Here is a 19,139-nt window from a genome sequence, read left to right as displayed (position 1 = left end):
ATATGTTACGAGAGGAATATTGCTTGTGGATGTTGGTAGAGACGGAAATAACGAGTTTTCAATTGCATACGTAGTTGTTGAAGGGGAAGGAAAAGAATCATAGAAATGATTTTTGCATAAATTTATGGTTGACTTAGAGCATCCTAATGGCGAAGGATTTATACTAATGTTAGTGAAATATTAATCAAATTATCAATTGATTTTTTTTTTTTTTTTGAGTTGGATGATCACATTGAGAGAATAGATTGTACGAGGGTCACATTATTTTTTAAAAAGTACAAGGTTTTGCGTATCTTTTTGCCTATAAAATTTTTGTATAAAATGATAAAATCGAAGGTTGTTATGGTTGCATATATTAAGTCACGTGCTCTTTTTACTTATAATAAATTAATATTTAATTTATTATTATATTAGATGATTTTTAAATTTACGTGTTATTTATAATCACTCCGCATTATTAAAAAAATATTAATAAATGTATTGAGATATTGACTCATTATGATTTTATACATGCTAGATAACACAAATCATGGACGCCTAGCTTCTCTCCCATCGAATGATATTCCCTTCTCATTTAGTACATTTAAGCTTCCCAAAATATTAGCATGTCCAATCACGTGTCCGAAATTACCAGCTCAACCCCATCAAAGAGCAAGAAAAGTGCAAAGTGCCCAATTATAAGACGGACATTTACCACTTGTATTATAAAGACAGAGCAAAGGGAAATTGTCCCGATCATCAGCTCTCATTTGTCAGAACACACCACAAACCAGGGTGGGCAAGTTGCCATTTCTGTTCTTGCCCAACAGTTCCTTTGTTTGATCAACCACCCAATTTTTTTTCAACCAAATTCTAGCCATAAAACACAGACAATGGCATTCACAGGTACTTTGGACAAATGCAAGGCTTGTGACAAGACCGTCTATGTGGTTGACATGATGACCCTTGAAGGTGTGCCCTATCATAAGACCTGCTTCAAATGCACCCACTGCAAGGGCAAACTCGAGGTAAATTTTGATATTTTCTAGTCGTTTTCGTCGATGTCTCGGTTATCTAATCTCGAACGATAACATATTCGATGTCTCGATCTTTGTCTTCGGTAGATGACCACTTACTCTTCCATGGATGGAGTCCTTTATTGCAAGCCTCATTTTGAGCAACTATTTAAGGAATCTGGCAATTTCAGTAAAAATTTTCAATCAGGTAAAATTTGTATCTTTTATTTATCCTAATTCGAATATCATCCACCTACATGGCTAGGGCTAACGATGTCGATTTTATTTTATTACAATCTTTACAGCGAAGTCCGACAGAAAAGATGATCAGGTATATATGATTTATAATTTTGGTATAATTAGAATATTTTAAGTTGAGTATTGTAATATGCAATTTGTGAAAATAAATTGCTGCAGCCGAGGACTCCCAGCAAACTTTCATCCATGTTCTCTGGAACCATAGACAAATGTGCTGCTTGCGAGAAAACAGTGTACCCTCTGGAAAAGGTTACCATGGAAGGTGAATGTTTCCACAAGACATGCTTCAGGTGTGCCCACGGCGGGTGTCCGTTGACGCACTCGTCGTACGCGGCGCTCGAAGGCGTGCTGTATTGCAAGCACCATTTCGCTCAGTTGTTCATGGTGAAAGGAAATTACAGCCACGTTCTCCAAGCTGCTGCGCACAGGAGGAACAGCTCCACCGCGTCATCCACGGACTTAGATGAGAACAACCAAGCTGATCAAGACGATGCCGCGGTCGATCAAGACGACTCCGAAGAAAACTCGTAAATAAAATAAATACTAATAATAATAATAAAGGAGGAGAAGAGGAAGAAGAGATTGATGTTATCGATGGATTCTCCTCTCATACGTGACATTTTCTTGGATCTTTTGAAAAATTGAGTACAAGTTTGATTGATTGGCTGGGCAGATGATATCAAAAAGTTGATATTTGAATACTTGGTCTGATTGTTCACGCTTTGTTTTGGGATAATCGGATTGAATTTGTTTCTCTAGTGGTTGCCGAATTGATTGATTGATAATATAAAAGAAGTATGAACGCTGAACTGTTTCCTGCTTGTTTGTCTTTAGATTTTATTTCCAAGTTGGCCTACTTAGTTCTGTGTTGTATTAAACCAATTTCACCGAGAGAAGTATTATTTCGATAATACAAATAATATATCTCAAAACTAATCTTATTAGACGGTTATAAGAGGAGATCGGAGTATCAACACGTTAAAACTTTAGATGAATTTTCGTCGATTTTGAATTAATTTCGTGAAAAAATCAATCCAAGAATAAAAAGAAAAGTTAAATACAAATATTTTGATATTGATGTTCTCACACCGATGGATGATAATTGAATGTCAATGATGATTGAAAAGTTTAATGTATAGAACTCAGACATATTAAAATTTAGGGTAAATAACTTGTTTAGTATCTAAACTATTAATTTTAGTATGTTTAATGCTTAAACTTTCAAAAAAAATTCAAAACAATACCTAACGTTTAGTTTTTACCCCGTTTTAAAACCCTGATAAAAACTTAATATTAAGTTTTGAAAAAAATGAAAGTTTAAGTACTAATACGGACAAAAATTTATAATTTAGGTACTAAATGTGTTAAAATTTTAAAGACAGATATTAAAATAAACAAAAATTAAATGTTAGGCATGATTTTGAAAAATTAAAAGTTTAGATTTTAAAACAGATCAAAACTGATAATTTATATACTAGACACATAGTTTACCCTAAAATTTAATGAAAAAATTGAAGGGTAAATTAAAGAGTTTGTATAATCCAAAAAGAATATTGTTTAGTCCATGTTAATAAAAATTGTTATTCATGTCAATGCGTCATTTATCTTTTAATTGCTCAATGATATAATATTAATTCAAAGTTCTAATTTAATACTACAATTAATTTATAATTTTCTAATAAATTCAATACAAAAATCTTAATATGTAAGTAGTCCAACCTTTAACAAAATATAAGGGGTTAGGTAAAAAAGTAAAAGAAAAAAATAACAAAGATAAATGCGAGTTTTTAGGAAATTTCATAAAAATAAGAGTAAATTATTTGAATAGTCAATAAATTATAAAAATTAATTTTATTCTTATTATTAAGTTATTTTTATAATTAAATTATTTAATTAGTAAAATATTATTAATCAAGTCACAAATTAATATTTAACGAAAATATTGTTGTGATAGTTAAAAAATTTGTACAATTATGCTTTTAATTTTTATTATTTACACATTCTATCAATTTAGTTATAATTTTAGTTTAATTCAAATAAATTTAATCCACCCAATAAGATAGTCACACATGTTGACACATATCATTATTTACTTCATGATTCTTTTAATTTTTATTTATTTAAATGTAAAATATAAAAATGATCTCCGATTATATAGTGTTGTTTTATTATATCATTCGAGTATTAAAAGTAAAAAAATGGTCATCTGATTATAGAATGTTAATTTGTTAAGTCACTCGACTATTAAAAATTACAAAATAGTCGTCTGACTATTCATTATGTTTCAAAGTCGTCATTATTTTTCAAAAAAAATGCTAGTTGTCAAAGTTTGACGTTAATATAATGACTTGGATATGATATCCATCTAAGATTCAGATATCATATTTTATCATATCACAGTTAGCAAGTTAAAGTTTAGTTCGTATTACCGCTATTTTTTTAAACGTAAAAGGACGAGTTTGAAATATAATGAATAGTCGGGTGGCAATTTTGTAACTTTTAATAACCGATGGATTCAATAAAACAATACTTTATAGTAGAAGGAACATTTTGTAACTTTTAATAGTTGAGTAACTTAATAAAATAGTACCATATAATGTGGAACTACTTGTATACTTTTCTTTTTATTTAATTTAATAAATTTAACCATGTAATTAGATGTATTATGATTTGATTGATGAAAAATAAATAAAACAATAAAGAAGAATAAATACGTGAATCGAATTTTAGAATGTAAATATTTAAACTTAAATCTAACAAAACATAGAAGAATATACTTGATCACTATTTTTTTTTCTTTTTGAATTGAAGAGTGGAAAACATTAAGCAATTACAAATGAAGAGACAAAGAATCCAATTCCAGTAGGGGAATCACTTCGGTCGGGGAAATGAGTAAGCTGATTAGATCCAGAGAACTAGGGTCGGCAGATCTGGCAATGTAGTCCGCAGGTTTATTGCATTCACGAGGAACCCAAACAATATCAATGGCCCAGGCGTTGCATCTAAGAGGGTCGATAAATCTAATCATTCACCATGTTTACAGCTTCAGCACAGTCGGACTGAATCTGCATCAATTCAAAACCTTCCTTCAGGGCACATTAAAGTCCGATGAGGAGCCCAAAGCTCGGCTTGAATAACGGAAACCTTCCCAATGGTTTTTTGGAAGCCAGATAACCAAGCCCTAGTATGATCCCGAAAAAGACCATCAATTGAACCAATACCTCATGTCGAGGAAATAGCAGCATCAACATTCAAACAGAGCTGTAAAACCCAAATTCTGGTTAGTGACTAAAATGTAAGTTTTGAAAGTTTGGTGTTAAAGTATAAAGTTTGTAAAAGTTTATGAATCAAAAACATAATTTTAAAAAGTTATATATTTTAGCCTGTAAATGAACAGTTCGACCTAAAATAAGAATTTTCGTTGTGATCAGATTTTCGGTACGGGGTTGTGTTAAAAGCTATTAAGCGATCAAGTTCGGTATATAAATCTTATAATCAGATCGAACCGGATTTTTACGAAAATTTTAAGGATGATAGATAAGTGTTAGAAATATTATTTCCATATTTATATCAGATAAATTTAGCATAGATTAGTGAAAATTTTCAGATTTGGTCGAACAGTGGAAAATTTAGTGACTAAAATGAAATTTTCAAAAATTTCATGACTCAAGTAGAAAGTCAAAGTCAAGTTAATTCATCTTTGACTAAGGAATATTTTAATGGAAGATATTGCAATGTCTTATTGTAATTATCAAGGTTCATTAATGGTAAAAATGGAATTTCTCATTAGTTGAATTTAAATTTAATTATATTGATTTTTAAGCCAAGTGTATGATTAAATCATACTAGATTATTCAAGAAAAAAAATTCAGCTTCAAACTCTCTCTTGGCCGAATCCATCATAGTTCCCCAAGGTAAATTTTATTTTTGATTTTTGAAGTTATACACTTGATTTTTGGATTAAGCTATTAGATAAAGAATTAATCTACATGAAATTTTCTATCATTTGGTATAGATATTACATGGTGAGCATGCCTATTTCATGAGATTGAGAATTAGGCTTTATGTAGGGTTTATGGATTTTGAAAGATTGATGAAAGATTATTATGTTTTTGATGTTGGAGATTAATTATAAGGCTTGTTTGATGATTAAAATCAAGTGTAGGTGTCTATATAGCTTTTGGCCATGACTAGGGTTTATTGAGATTGATTGATTTTGATTCGATTTGATGTTGTGATGAGGGGAAATGCATAAATTTGTTCATAGGAGGTTGAATTCATGCTTGAAATTGAATGAAATTCTTGCCCTTTTTCACTAGGAAGGTTTGGTCATAGGAAGAAAACTAGGAAAAAATATTGAAAATTTTCCTATGGTCTAGAATTGATATTAGAATTGTTCTATATGTTTTGGAGATCAATTTGGAAGCTTGAAATAAGAAAAGGGTTAATTTACAAATTTTGAGAATTATGGGACATTATTGCATAAATGTGATAATTGGGGTATTCAATGTTGAATTTTAATTATGCAATGCTGAATTTTAAGTTGGAAAGTTGTTTGGAACCAAATTTTAAATTTGGTAAAATTGGAAGGTGGAATTCGAAATGTCTTGATATTATAGGGACTTGATTTCAAGTTTATTAGATGTGAAAGTATTATTAGGGTAAAATATTACATTGCTGGAAATTTTATTTACATGCTGATTTTTTAGTTTATATATTGAGTTGCGATCAAATTGCAAGTTTATAAAGGCAGGTGGTTGAATTAGAAAAGTCTAAGATTAAATTGCAAGTTTTTGAATGTTAAAATATTGATTTGAGTATTTTATTAAGGTGATGAAATTTTATTAATTAATGTGAAATGATAATAATGGTGAAGGACAATTATGAATTTAATAAAAAAGTTAAGGTGAATTCTAGAAATAATTCATAATTAGTGGCTTGATTGTATATTTGGCAAAAGTTGAGAAGTTTGAAATTATGATAAAAGTGCGATTTAGTTTTATATCGATTAAGTATCAATTTTTTATAGGCTTTTATATTATCAAATTTTGATTATGTTAGTACTATACTAACATATAGTTGAATATTGTGTTATTATTATGATGTTGTGAGGCTACGAAAAATCTAGCGATCCGAACTACCCGAAAGGAAAAGGAAAAAGTCTGTGAGTAGGAGATTGTTATAAAGGTTCGGTAGTGAGGCAAATGTGAATGTAATTTATTTATTTAATTATTTCTATAATATTTTCATCAAGTTTTATGAATGATTTAGGGTATGAACTGCTCAAGTACGATTTTTATGATGATGAATTTTAAATGTTTGTGATTTTAAGACGTTGATTAATAAATGATTATATTATGATTTATAAGTCCATTATAGGTTGCATTAAGAGTCGTAGTACATTTGACATGCCATTAAGTTGAATAAATTCAAGCTAAGTTATTGTACACACGTGTACATTATGATTAGCACCGTTGGTGCTTATGTTATGATTTGCACTTGAAGTGCATCTTATGATGATTTATGATTGACACCATGATGTGCTTAGTGCGCACCTTATGTTCTACTCACGTACCTTATATTCTCTTAAATATATATTGGGCTATGAAAATGAAATATGAAATTATGAATATGTTAGGAAAATGTGATATGATTACTTTATCTGATAATGTTTTCATGTTTGAAATAAGATCATGGGATGATATAAATTTTTAAGATTACGATGAAGAATTGGCTTGATTAAATCAGTTTGAAAGTTTAATGTTTTATTAGAATTATTTTTAATGTTTTATCATATTTATGATATTTTTTAATGTTTTATCATATTTATGATATTTTTATGTTTTATCTCACCTTAGTTTATTATTGTCTCACTAAGTTATACTTAACGCATGATGATTTTAATACATATGTTTGAATAAAGAATAAGACATGCAATGAGGATCCTCCCAAGTATCTTTTTGGAGATCACATCTACTATCAGTATCAGTAAGACATTTATAATGTTACTTTTAACTTTTATTGGCTTGTATAATTATGTCAGAAGTTTTATTTATCAGATTTGTTTTAAAATAATTTGTAATAGTAAATTAGGAATATTTTATTTTGTTTAATTATATTCATATTTATAATTAAGTATGATATATATATATATATATGTTTTAAATGGTTTGAAAATTTTAGTAGTGTTTAGGCAGTTCTAAATAATTTATGAAACCACATTAAACTTCCTAATTGTTGTTTGAATTCTAATTTGTTTTCAACAATTATATAATATTTTATGATTTCATGCAATTAATGGAATAATTTTAAAGTTAAATTAGGAATGTTTTAAAATGAAAAAAAAACTTTTAAGCATCCATGCTTAACGAATGTCTGTAAGATTAATGTAACATCTTTGACTCGTATTTTAAGATGTATATGAGTTATAGATGTTACAAGAGGCATTCCGGGTCCGGTCGTCGCCACTTTGCATCTTGGTTGGTGCATGTATGAGAGGGTAAATGCATGGAGGAGCCATTATAGTATCTTGCCCATGTGATACCTTAGCTCAGAATACCAATAGGGGTTTTTTTGCTCGTTAAAAACATAATCATTCCTCGCCTTCCAAAACTGTCAGGTTATAGACGATAAAAGACTTGGCCAAGGGAGCTTCCAGTTTGTCACGGTAGAGGTGGAGAGAAGGCAATGATGAAACCATTCCTGTAAAGACATTAAAGAAAAAAATAAATGAGAGCAGACGGTAGCAACAATTGCCAAGTAGCTCGTGCCTCATCGCAATTGTGCAAAATGTGGATTGTTGACTCCTCAACGGTAGGACAGAAGCGGCAAAAAGGAGAATGACCAATGGATAGACGACATCTTTCAAGGTTGGTCATTAGGCGGTTCTGATAAGCAATCCATAAAAATAGCTTCACCAGCTAAGGGGTGTGAACTTTCCAAAGAGAAGTCCAGAATGTGTCTTTCGGGTCCCAAGTGACATTGCTAAGGCGAGAGTAATCAGAACTAATAGTAAAATTCTGTTTAGGATTCCGGCACCATATGATTCTATCCTTTCCGGTAGAACTATTGGGGCAATGGATGCTAAGAATGTGCATTACCGCTTCATGAGTAAAGATCCGAGAAAGTTTTTCGTAGTTCCATTCCCCGTGAATGTTTGTGAAATCCGCAATTGAGCAATCCAGGAAGAGAAGATCATTATTAACCACATGCTCACTTCAAGAGCCAAACGAAGGTACCCAAATATCTTTAAAAGACCGGATAACATTGCCATTCTCGAGGGACCAGGCATTCCCCGACTGAAGTTCCTTCCAATACTTAGACAAAGCCCTCTAGAGAGGGGTATAGTTAGTCCTGGAAATTGAGTCCGGACATCGATCCACAACCCTGTATTTTTCGCACAAGAGAAGTCCAAAGAGAAATAGTATTAGTGATCAAAGCAAAGCCGACTTTAAGAATAAAAGCCACATTGAAATCATGAACCTTCTTTAAGTCGAGGCCCCCGTGATCACGGGGTTGACAAAGGGCTTCCCAATTAACCAAATACATCTTGGACAACAAAAAAAAACAGAGGACCCCAAATGAATTTGCGGACGAATTTTTTAATGTCAAGACAAACTCTTTTGGGAAGCATTGTGGACTGCATAAAATAAACCGTAATCGCCAAGAAGGTTGAATTGGCAAGAGCGATCCTACCCGTCATGGACAAAGAGCAAGCAACCCATCCCGAAAGACGGTTCCACATTTTATCGAGGATGAAATCATAATCGGAACATTTGGCTCTTCTGTGTAAGATTGAAACCTCCAAGTACTTGCCAAGACAATCCATCGCCTGAAACCCAAGGAAGTTACTAATATAAGCTCGAACCGAAGGGTTCATATTGGGAGAGAAGAAAATATAAGTTTTCCTTGCATTAACGCGATGGTCAGAAGAGTTTCCGAAGATTGCAAGAGTGTCCTTAATAATATTCGCATGTGCCATGTCTGCTCAGAAATTTAATCATTTAAGGTTTTTTTTTTATCAATACGAGGTAAAAACAAATAAAGTTACTAAAAAATAAAAATAATTTCTTTATTATAGATGTCACTCATTAAGTTAAATATAATATTTAATTATATATATATATATATATATATATGTGTTAAATTATAGTTAAGTAGTATCATACAATCATATTTTCGTTTAATGTTTTTTTCATTTTTTGGTAATTCATTTGATTAATAAAAAGTGTAATTATATAAATTTATTTAATTATCATGTTATTATAATTTCGTTAAATATTAGTAACTGTTAATAAATTGAACCATATATTTTTAGTAGTAGCTTAGTAGATTACCTAAAAAGAAATCAGAGGACAAACATAAGAATCTATATGGATGCCCTAATTTAATATTGTTGGCAATCTCAGAGACGAATATGAATAAACCCATTCCTGTTCTCTACTATTTTCGTTGGAAGATCTGTTAACATCTTCTTTACTTTGCCACCGAAAATCAATCAATTTAAAAATCTTCCCCAAAACCCAAATCATTAGATTCCTTCTCCGAAAATCATTTCATTTTTGTTTTGTTTTCAATAAATCTGTGCAGAAGCATCCTCAATTTTCATCCAGATTTGTGATATAACCTTTTCTTTTCTTTAATTTGATCCAGCTAACAAATCGTAGCTTCTTTCTTTTGTTTTAGGACGACCCTCGGTTTAGCCACTATTTACGGCGTTACCCCTTTGTAAGAGGCCCTAGCTTTGCGGGTTTTTTTTTAGTTGTGTGTAGATTTCGGTTTATCTACGTTTCCGAATCTGGTTTCCCGGAGATTAGGATTGTAATATGAATAATGGAGGGAGGTATCCACCGGGGATCGGTGTTGGCCGAGGCGGCGGAGTGAACGCGAACCCTAGTTTTCGGTCGAGGCCTTCGCAACAGCAGTACGTGCAGAGGAATTTGGTGCAGAATCACCAGCACTTTCAACAACAACAACATCAACAGCAACAGTTATGGCTCAGACGAAACCAGTTGCCTGGCGGCAATGACTCTAATGTCGTCGATGAGGTCGAGAAGACCGTACAATCCGGAGCCGTCGACTCAAGGTCCCGTTTAATTTTTTTTGTTTGTTATTTGGCTATACACGAAGAATCATTATTTCTATTGTATCTTGTGCCGTATCTTTTAATAGAAGACGATTTTACATGTCTTTGAGTTTGAGTATCCCAACAAGCAATAGTTCTAGGGTTTGATTTAGTACCGAATTTACCATTTGATTGAAAGGACTAGATTATATAGAGGAAGGACATGACGAGGGATGGGCAGTTTATGCTTGGCTTTTGTGGTTTTAGACTGTTAATATTTTATTTAACTAAGTTAGAATTTTCTCTTGTACATGCCGGGATTGGAACTTAATCTTTAGGTGAATTTTCACAAATTGCGTTTTCCTTGCTTCATTTTTTCTTTAACAAACTTATGAAGTTTATTGTGTTTGGTTTCACAGTTATTTACCTATTTTCTTAAATCCTGTTTCAGTTCACAAGATTGGAAGGCAAGGCTAACTTTACCACCCCCAGATACACGCTACAAAACAGAGGTATTTATGCAAATGATATTGTACACAGTAGAATTATGGTTTTATAATTTCTTGAATGATTTATATATTTCGCTTTTGATTATCTTCATACCTTCATCTTCATGGATTATTAAAAATTCTTCTCAACTCTTTAGAATGATGGACAAATTGCTTTCTTATGTTATTCTGGTGATGAAATGGATCAGTAGTTTTAAATTCCTATTATCCTATTATATAAAGTTATAAATGTAAAACGTTAGAAGTTTTTAACTAGGCTAATAGTTAGGCTTTTGATGTTGAGGCCTACTGTTAGTGCTATTTAGCCTTGCAATATTTCATCCTTCATAGCATATCATCTTATTTTTTGAAATATGTCTCATTACAAGACATGATGGTAAAATGTTGGTATTTATAGTTGTTTCAAATCGTTTAATTACATGTTTATGAGCTGAACTGCCTATTAAATTGCTTCCAGGACGTGACAGCTACTAAAGGAAATGAATTTGAGGACTACTTTCTCAAACGTGAACTACTTATGGGAATATATGAGAAGGGTTTTGAAAGGCCTTCTCCTATTCAAGAAGAGAGTATTCCTATTGCTTTAACTGGAAGTGATATTCTTGCTAGAGCCAAAAATGGAACTGGGAAGACAGCAGCATTTTGCATTCCTGCCTTGGAAAAAATTGACCAAGATAACAATGTTATTCAAGGTTAGATCTCCATCCTCCTCTCTTCATGTATATCAGTTATAGGTCCAGTTAATCGGTAATGGGTACTTCATAGCTTTTCCATTTCTATTGTATATTGTTCTTCTAGTTGCCTGTTTTGCCTGAATCAGATATTGGGGAAGATTCATGAGTTCTGTTTGCTGTTTATATTGTTAACTTAAATTTGAATTACGGGCATTGGTATGTATGGACATAGTCAAGTGATGGTCAAACTTCTGTACCAGTTCTTGAAATGACTGCATCAAGATATCTTGCAAATATGTGCAACCTTTTGTGGCCGTCCAGGCATACATTTTCACTCTTCTTTCTGTAAACCATGCAAATAAAGTTCTTTATTTGAACTATTTCGGTTTAGTATGAGATACAAGTCAATTCCCCATATCTAACTCATGACATTACTTTTTGCATAAGAACGTTTCAATGACACTCTTGAATTCTGATTTTTCATTATTTGTTAAGTTACTTGTTTTTACTGATTATTTCTGTGTATGTGTGTGTTTGCACAGTTGTCATACTTGTTCCAACAAGAGAGCTGGCTCTTCAGACATCACAAGTCTGTAAGGAGCTTGGGAAGCATTTGCAAATTCATGTCATGGTCACAACTGGAGGTACCAGTCTCAAGGATGATATCATGCGATTGTATCAACCAGTCCATTTTCTGGTTGGAACTCCTGGGAGAATTCTTGACCTTGCTAAAAAAGGTGTTTGCATTTTGAAAGATTGTTCCATGCTTATCATGGATGAGGTAATAATTTGGTAGTTTCTATGTAATTTTTCTTTCAGTTTTATTTTCTTTTTGCCTTTCAGAAATTTGATGAAGTTAGAAGTCTTTTGGACAGCTTTGGAGGAAAAGAGATTTTTTTTTTTTTGGGAATCTTGGCAAATGTTGTTTTATGGGTTATGCCTTTTTTGGTTTGCTGAATTAGGGATAAGTTTTGGCTGCCTCATGTTTACAGTTTGGAAATATTTGTCACAATGGATCTGGCAAGGAAATTATTAATTCTGTTTATTTTGTTCTTACAGCTTACTGGTCTCTTGTCAAAGGTCCAGATAGTAGAAACTGTTTTGGTTGCATAATTTGTTGGATTTTCTCTTAAAAGACTTTTAATGTAATTACAAATACTTATCTTTGTTGTAAGTTGAGGATGTGTCTGCGTTCTGAAAGAAAGGTTTTCTTTTGGAATCTTGGCAAATGATGTTTTTCTTATCTTGTTCTCACAGCTTACTGGTCTCTTGTCAAAGGTCCAGATTCTAGAAACTGTTTTGGCTGCATTATTTATTGGGTATTTGCTTAAAGAATTTAAATTTAGTTACAAGTACTTATTTTTATAGTAAATTAGGCTGTATCTGCATTCTCCAATGTTGTCCACTTTGTCTTTAAAGATTGAGAACTGTTATCTTCTGTCTTCAATTGCCCTCTGATTCTTTTTCCAATTTCCTATCTTTATATAATTGCTTGTTTTGGAGCTAGATTTTATAAGTGCAAGTCAATAGCACAATTACAAGTTTCTATAAAAAGAAGCAAGGCACTTGTGGGATGGAGAAAATATTTGATTGTTTCCGTACCTTTTTTTTTATTGTTGATGCTAACTTTTTATTTACAAAAGCTGATTTTTATGGTTTGGTTTCTTTCAGGCAGATAAACTTCTGTCTCCAGAGTTTCAACCATCCATAGAGCAGTTGATACGTTTTCTTCCAGCGAATCGCCAAATTTTGATGTTTTCAGCCACATTTCCTGTTACTGTCAAGGACTTTAAAGACAGATACCTTAAGAAACCTTATATTATTAATCTAATGGATGAGCTTACTCTGAAGGGTATTACACAATATTATGCATTTGTGGAAGAAAGACAGAAAGTCCACTGCCTAAATACTCTTTTCTCTAAGGTTTGATGTTATAAAAAACATTATCTAGTTTTCTATCTTTATCTTTGTTTGGATGGGTTGTGATATTTATTTATCTACAGCTGCAAATAAACCAATCAATCATTTTCTGCAACTCGGTGAATCGGGTGGAACTGTTGGCCAAGAAAATTACAGAACTTGGCTACTCTTGCTTTTATATCCATGCAAAAATGCTTCAGGACCATCGTAACAGAGTATTTCATGATTTTCGCAATGGTGCATGCAGGAACCTTGTTTGTACCGGTATGTTTTACCACTCTGTGTATTTTTGGACGTGAAATGATCTTTGTTTTCTGTTTGATTCTTGAACAAGTAAATCAGTGTTATATAGCTGAGAGTTTGAAGTACTTTCTTTTGGCTGTGTTTCTTTTCTAGGCATTACATTTCATTTCATTTAATATGACCTTTTCCTTCTTTTTTTATGCTAGAAGATAACTAATTTGAACCCAACGTAGCGGGCTCAAATTTTTTAAGCAACATGCTTTATAATCAAATTCCTGATGCTGTGAAGAAATCCTTTTTACTCTTCATAAGCATTCTGTGATAGTCATCTTGAAGAATAATCTCCTAATGATATATTTGTACTTGTACAGATCTTTTTACGAGAGGTATAGATATCCAAGCTGTTAATGTCGTTATTAACTTTGACTTTCCGAAGAACTCAGAAACATACCTTCATAGAGTAAGTTGGTTAAGATTTTTTTCTTTCTTGCAAGTTGCAACATCGTATCATTCTTTTTTGGCAATCCTCATGGATATTCTTTTAATGAGCAGGTTGGTCGATCAGGAAGGTTTGGTCATCTTGGATTGGCTGTGAATTTGATCACTTATGAGGACCGCTTTAACTTGTATGTTACCACATCCAACTTCTGTGAACTTTAGTATTATATACATCGAGGTTCCGATTCATTGAATTTCTATGTGGTCCTTGTTACACAGGTATAGGATTGAACAAGAACTTGGGACTGAAATTAAGCAAATTCCTCCACACATCGATCAGGCAATTTACTGTCGATGATTTGTGGTGGATGTTTCCTGTTCAGCCTGTGGTGGTAAACAATGGTGAGCTACCATCCTTGTGTCCAGTTTTAGATTATTACGTGCGTGAAAAGATTTATTTGTTCTTTGTTCTCATGCGATTTATATGCTACAATTACTGATGACGAACGACGGTTTGTATGTTTATTAGGGTTAATGAAGCTGGTCAATCAGGGTGTTTGCCATGGCAGAGGGATGCGTGTTATAAAAATTAAGTGGTGTTTGGTAGATGATGTATTGCTGCTGTATGCATGCATGTAATCCCCCGAATTCTTGTATCGATTTTATCAAATTCCATAGTCCTGAGATGTTCACAGGATAGTAGGAGAGAATATTGAAGAGTCCTGCTTTTGATTTTAGGTTCAACATATGGTTTGGTAGTCGCTACTTTTATGCAAATGATAAATCCTTGAAGAAGCTGAGGATGATAAATCCATATCCGTGGCTTGGTCTGAAAATGCATATTATACTTTAATACCATAATATTATTTGATATAAAGATTTTGTACATAACTTGTTTATTCTATGTTTAACTCATAAAATTTAAAATTCCATATCTTAAACTTTAAAATTTTATGTATAAACCCTAAATTTTAGATAAGGTACAAGATTTAAAATAGATAAATTATGTAAAATTCGCTTCATACAATTTGTGTGTCAAACTAGGGCTAAATTATCTATATATTGCATTTGGATTTTTTTTTGGGAACAATTGCAATTGAATTTCATTAATAAAAATGAAGGAATCAAAATTACAATACATCAAAAAAGAAAATTCGAAATAGTAGGCACCAAAATTTCATACATAAGACTAAAATATTAAGCCCAAAATGAAAAGGGGTAATAGTTAGGTGGTCACTAGTATAATTTAGCCTTTATTTTAAATAATTTGTCTTTAAATTTTTACTAATTTATAATTATACGTTGAGTCCTTTAGAATTTAAAATTTTATAAAATAAATTAATGGTGCTCGTCGTTAGTGGTGCTCATCACTGCTCGTCTAGCGTAGAAGAATCATCCTTTGATAGTTGAAAAATGTTTTTCCAGAAAATGTTTTCCTCATTTTCATGTGTTTGATAGGTAGAAAATGTTTTCTGGAAAATGTTTTCCGATGTTTGATAATTCTAATTGGTTTTACGGGAAAAAAAAATTTCAGTGTTTGTTAGCTGTAATTAATTTTCCCAATTTGTATTTTTTGTAAATTATTTTACCATCTGATTTTCTGTAAAACATTTCCCTAACTTTTCACTTCAGACTATAAGTACTCAAAAAAAATTAATTTTTTACATTTAATATTAAATTAATATTTTAATATCATTTTAATAAAAATATTAATTATTAAAATATTTAATATACATATAATATAAATTTAATTATATTATATTTTTAATATTAAATTAATATATACATAGATATATTATAATAATATATGATATTATATTTTTAATTTAGTAATATATAATAAATTATTAATATTTATTTATTATTTTTATAAATATAACATTATTAAATTACTAATAATGAGTAATATTAATTTATACATTTAATATTAATATAATAATTTAATATTATGTTAATAAAATACTAATAATTAAAATTAAGGGTGTTCAAATTATTAATTCAACCACCTATCGAATTGAATTACCAATAACTGAATAAACATATTTTTTTCTTTAATCGTTAATCGAATCAATTATTTTTTAAAAAAAAATAACCTAACCAAACTTTATTCATTTTATGTAAATTATTTTCTATAAAATTAATTATAGTGTATCAAATAATTAGTGAAAATGATTTACACAATATTATCAAACCACCATAAAATAGTTTCTAAAAATTATTTCTCAAAAAATATAATTTATTTTACGTAAAATATTTTTTAGGTAATCAATTTTACGTATATTATTTTTTTAAAAACCAATTACAGTATACTAAAAAGACTACCAAAATTTGGCCTCTACACATAAAAATACCTATCTCTTCTTACAATAAAACCGGGTAACATAGCATTATCATATGTCAATTAACAATACGTTGTAGTAATAAAAGATTTACGTTGTTATTAAATTGTTAATCGCTGTCTAATATCCGGTGTAAAGTTAAACCTTCAACCACCTTACTGCCTACTAATTCATCATCCATTCTCCCCAACTCGTCCAAAAAATAAACAACTCGTTGACCTCAGCGTTCTCAAAGATATTTAGTCAGTTCTCCCCCCCGGGGAACCACGTCGTCGTGATAGACTTGCGTGTTGACCCCAAACTCCACCTAAACTCGAAACCTTACCTTCCTGCGAGCTCAATAACACGCCGCTGCTTGATTTTGACATACTCTGGTTTTGTGTTTGAGCTTGTGGATACAGCTTCCATGGCGGAGGTTGTCAAGATTTTTCATGGCGTTTGGCCTTATGGAGATGAAGTGATTCAAGGTTGCTTTTCGAATCTTGGGCTTGGACGGCTCAAGGGATTTGTGAAGACGACGACTTACTTCATATTCTTCTTCTTCCTCGTTGCTGCTGCTGCCCTGTTTTGGATGGATATTGTAAGTCTCCTTTAAACTCAAGCTTACTCCTCCATTTTTTTTCAATAAATAATTCTTTGGTCTACTTGTTTCTTATGTTATTCTGGTGATGCAAGTGGATCAATAGTTTTAAATTCCTACTATCCTATTATATAAAGTTATAAATGTAAAACGTTATAAGTTTTAAAGACATGATGGTAAAATGTTGGTATTTATAGTTGTTTCAAATCTTTTAATTACATGTTTATGAGCTGATCTGCCTATTAAATTGCTTCCAGGACGTGACAGCTACCAAAGGAAATGAATTTGAGGACTATTTTCTCAAACGTGAACTACTTATGGGAATATATGAGAAGGGTTTTGAAAGACCTTCTCCTATTCAAGAAGAGAGTATTCCTATTGCTTTAAATGGAAGGGATATTCTTGCTAGAGCCAAAAATGTAACTGGGAAGACAGCAGCATTTTGCATTCCTGCCTTGGAAAAAATTGACCAAGATAACAATGTTATTCAAGGTTAGATCTCCATCCTCCTCTCTTCATGTATATCGGTTATAGGTCCAGTTAATCGGTAATGGGTACTTCATAGCTTTTCCATTTCTATTGTATATTGTTCTTCTAGTTGCCTGTTTTGCCTGAATCAGATATTGGGGAAGATTCATGAGTGCTGTTTGCTGTTTATATTGTTAACTTAAATTTGAATTACGGGCATTGGTATGTATGGACATAGTCAAGTGATGGTCAAACTTCTGTACCAGTTCGTAAAATGACTGCATCATGCCATCAAGACATCTTGCAAATAGGTGCAACCTTTTGCGGCCGTCCAGGCATACATTTTCACTCTTCTCTCTGAAACCCATACAAATAAAGTTCTTTATTTGAACCCTTTCGGTTTAGTATGAGATACAAGTCAATTCCCCATATCTATCTCATGACATTACTTTTGGTATAAAAACGTTTCAATGACACTCTTGAATTCTGATTTTTCATTATTTGTTAAGTTACTTGTTTTTACTGATTATCTCTTTCTGTGTGCGTGTGTTTGCACAGTTGTCATACTTGTTCCAACAAGAGAGCTGGCTCTTCAGACATCACAAGTCTGTAAGGAGCTTGGGAAGCATTTGCAAATTCAAGTCATGGTCACAACTGGAGGTACTTGCAGTCTCAAGTATGATATCTTGCGATTGTATCAACCAGTCCATTTGCTGGTTGGAACTCCTGGGAGAATTCTCGACCTTGTTAAAATGGGTGTTTGCATTTTGAAAGATTGTTCTATGCTTATCATGGACGAGGTAATAATTTGGTAGTTTCTATGTAATTTTTCTTTCATTTTTATTTTCTTTTTGCCTCTCAAGTTTAATTTGAGAAATCTGACGAAGTTAGAAGTCTCTTTGCATTCTCCAATGTTGTCCACTTGTCTTTAAAGATTGAGAACTGTTATCTTCTGTCTTCAATTGCCCTCTGATTCTTTTTACAATTTCCTATCTTTATATAATTGCTTGTTTTGGAGCTAGATTTTATAAGTGCGAGTCAATAGCACAATTACAAGTTTCTATAAAAAAGAAGCAAGGCACTTGTGGGATGGAGAAAATATTTGATTGTTTTCCGTACCTTTTTTTTAATTGTTGATGCTAACTTTTTATTTACAAAAGCTTATTTTTATGGTTTGGTTTCTTTCAGGCAGATAAACTTCTGTCTCCAGAGTTTCAACCATCTATAGAGCAGTTGATACGTTTTCTTCCAGCGAATCGCCAAATTTTGATGTTTTCAGCCACATTTCCTGTTACTGTCAAGGACTTTAAAGACAGATACCTTAAGAAACCTTATATTATTAATCTAATGGATGTGCTTACTCTGAAGGGTATTACACAGTAGTATGCATTTGTGGAAGAAAGACAGAAAGTCCACTACCTAAATACTCATTTCTCTAAGGTTTGATGTTATAAGAAACGTTATCTGTATTAGCATATATTAGTTTCTTCTAATAAGCAACCTGAAGTATATTAGAAGGCTCTAGTATCCTTATTATATTTGTTTGTTTTGAGTATGTTAGACGAGTTTGTTAGGCCGTTGTTTTGGGCTATATAAGTGGGTCAGTTGTATTGGGCTAAGGCAGACGGTTTTAACGAAGTTTTCCTCTACA

The 19,139-nt window shown here is 31.8% G+C and overlaps 2 protein-coding genes and 1 pseudogene across 2 annotated transcripts; all 3 read left to right on the top strand.

Moving 5' to 3' along the window:
* Nucleotides 1-722: 722 nt before the first annotated feature.
* LOC120208437 (LIM domain-containing protein PLIM2b-like) lies at nucleotides 723-1,799 on the top strand. The gene is made up of 4 exons (XM_039207715.1): nucleotides 723-1,007; nucleotides 1,104-1,203; nucleotides 1,301-1,326; nucleotides 1,413-1,799. Exons 1-4 carry the CDS (start codon nucleotides 873-875, stop codon nucleotides 1,782-1,784), a joined length of 633 nt encoding a protein of 210 aa, XP_039063646.1. The 5' UTR covers nucleotides 723-872; the 3' UTR covers nucleotides 1,785-1,799.
* Nucleotides 1,800-9,651: 7,852 nt separating this feature from the next.
* On the top strand, nucleotides 9,652-14,707 carry LOC120208434 (DEAD-box ATP-dependent RNA helicase 8-like). Its single transcript, XM_039207714.1, has 10 exons — nucleotides 9,652-10,338; nucleotides 10,769-10,829; nucleotides 11,284-11,518; nucleotides 12,043-12,281; nucleotides 13,172-13,423; nucleotides 13,504-13,684; nucleotides 14,035-14,123; nucleotides 14,216-14,289; nucleotides 14,381-14,503; nucleotides 14,631-14,707. Exons 1-9 carry the CDS (start codon nucleotides 10,079-10,081, stop codon nucleotides 14,457-14,459), a joined length of 1,470 nt encoding a protein of 489 aa, XP_039063645.1. The 5' UTR covers nucleotides 9,652-10,078; the 3' UTR covers nucleotides 14,460-14,503; nucleotides 14,631-14,707.
* Nucleotides 14,708-16,610: 1,903 nt separating this feature from the next.
* LOC120208436 lies at nucleotides 16,611-19,097 on the top strand (annotated as a pseudogene).
* The last annotated feature ends 42 nt before the right edge of the window (nucleotides 19,098-19,139 follow it).

The sequence above is a fragment of the Hibiscus syriacus genome, unplaced genomic scaffold (assembly GCF_006381635.1).
Source record: "Hibiscus syriacus cultivar Baekdansim isolate YM2019G1 unplaced genomic scaffold, ASM638163v2 tig00016563_pilon, whole genome shotgun sequence".
In the NCBI taxonomy this organism is placed as follows: domain Eukaryota; kingdom Viridiplantae; phylum Streptophyta; class Magnoliopsida; order Malvales; family Malvaceae; genus Hibiscus; species Hibiscus syriacus.
This window is presented reverse-complemented; position numbering and strand designations above follow the sequence as displayed.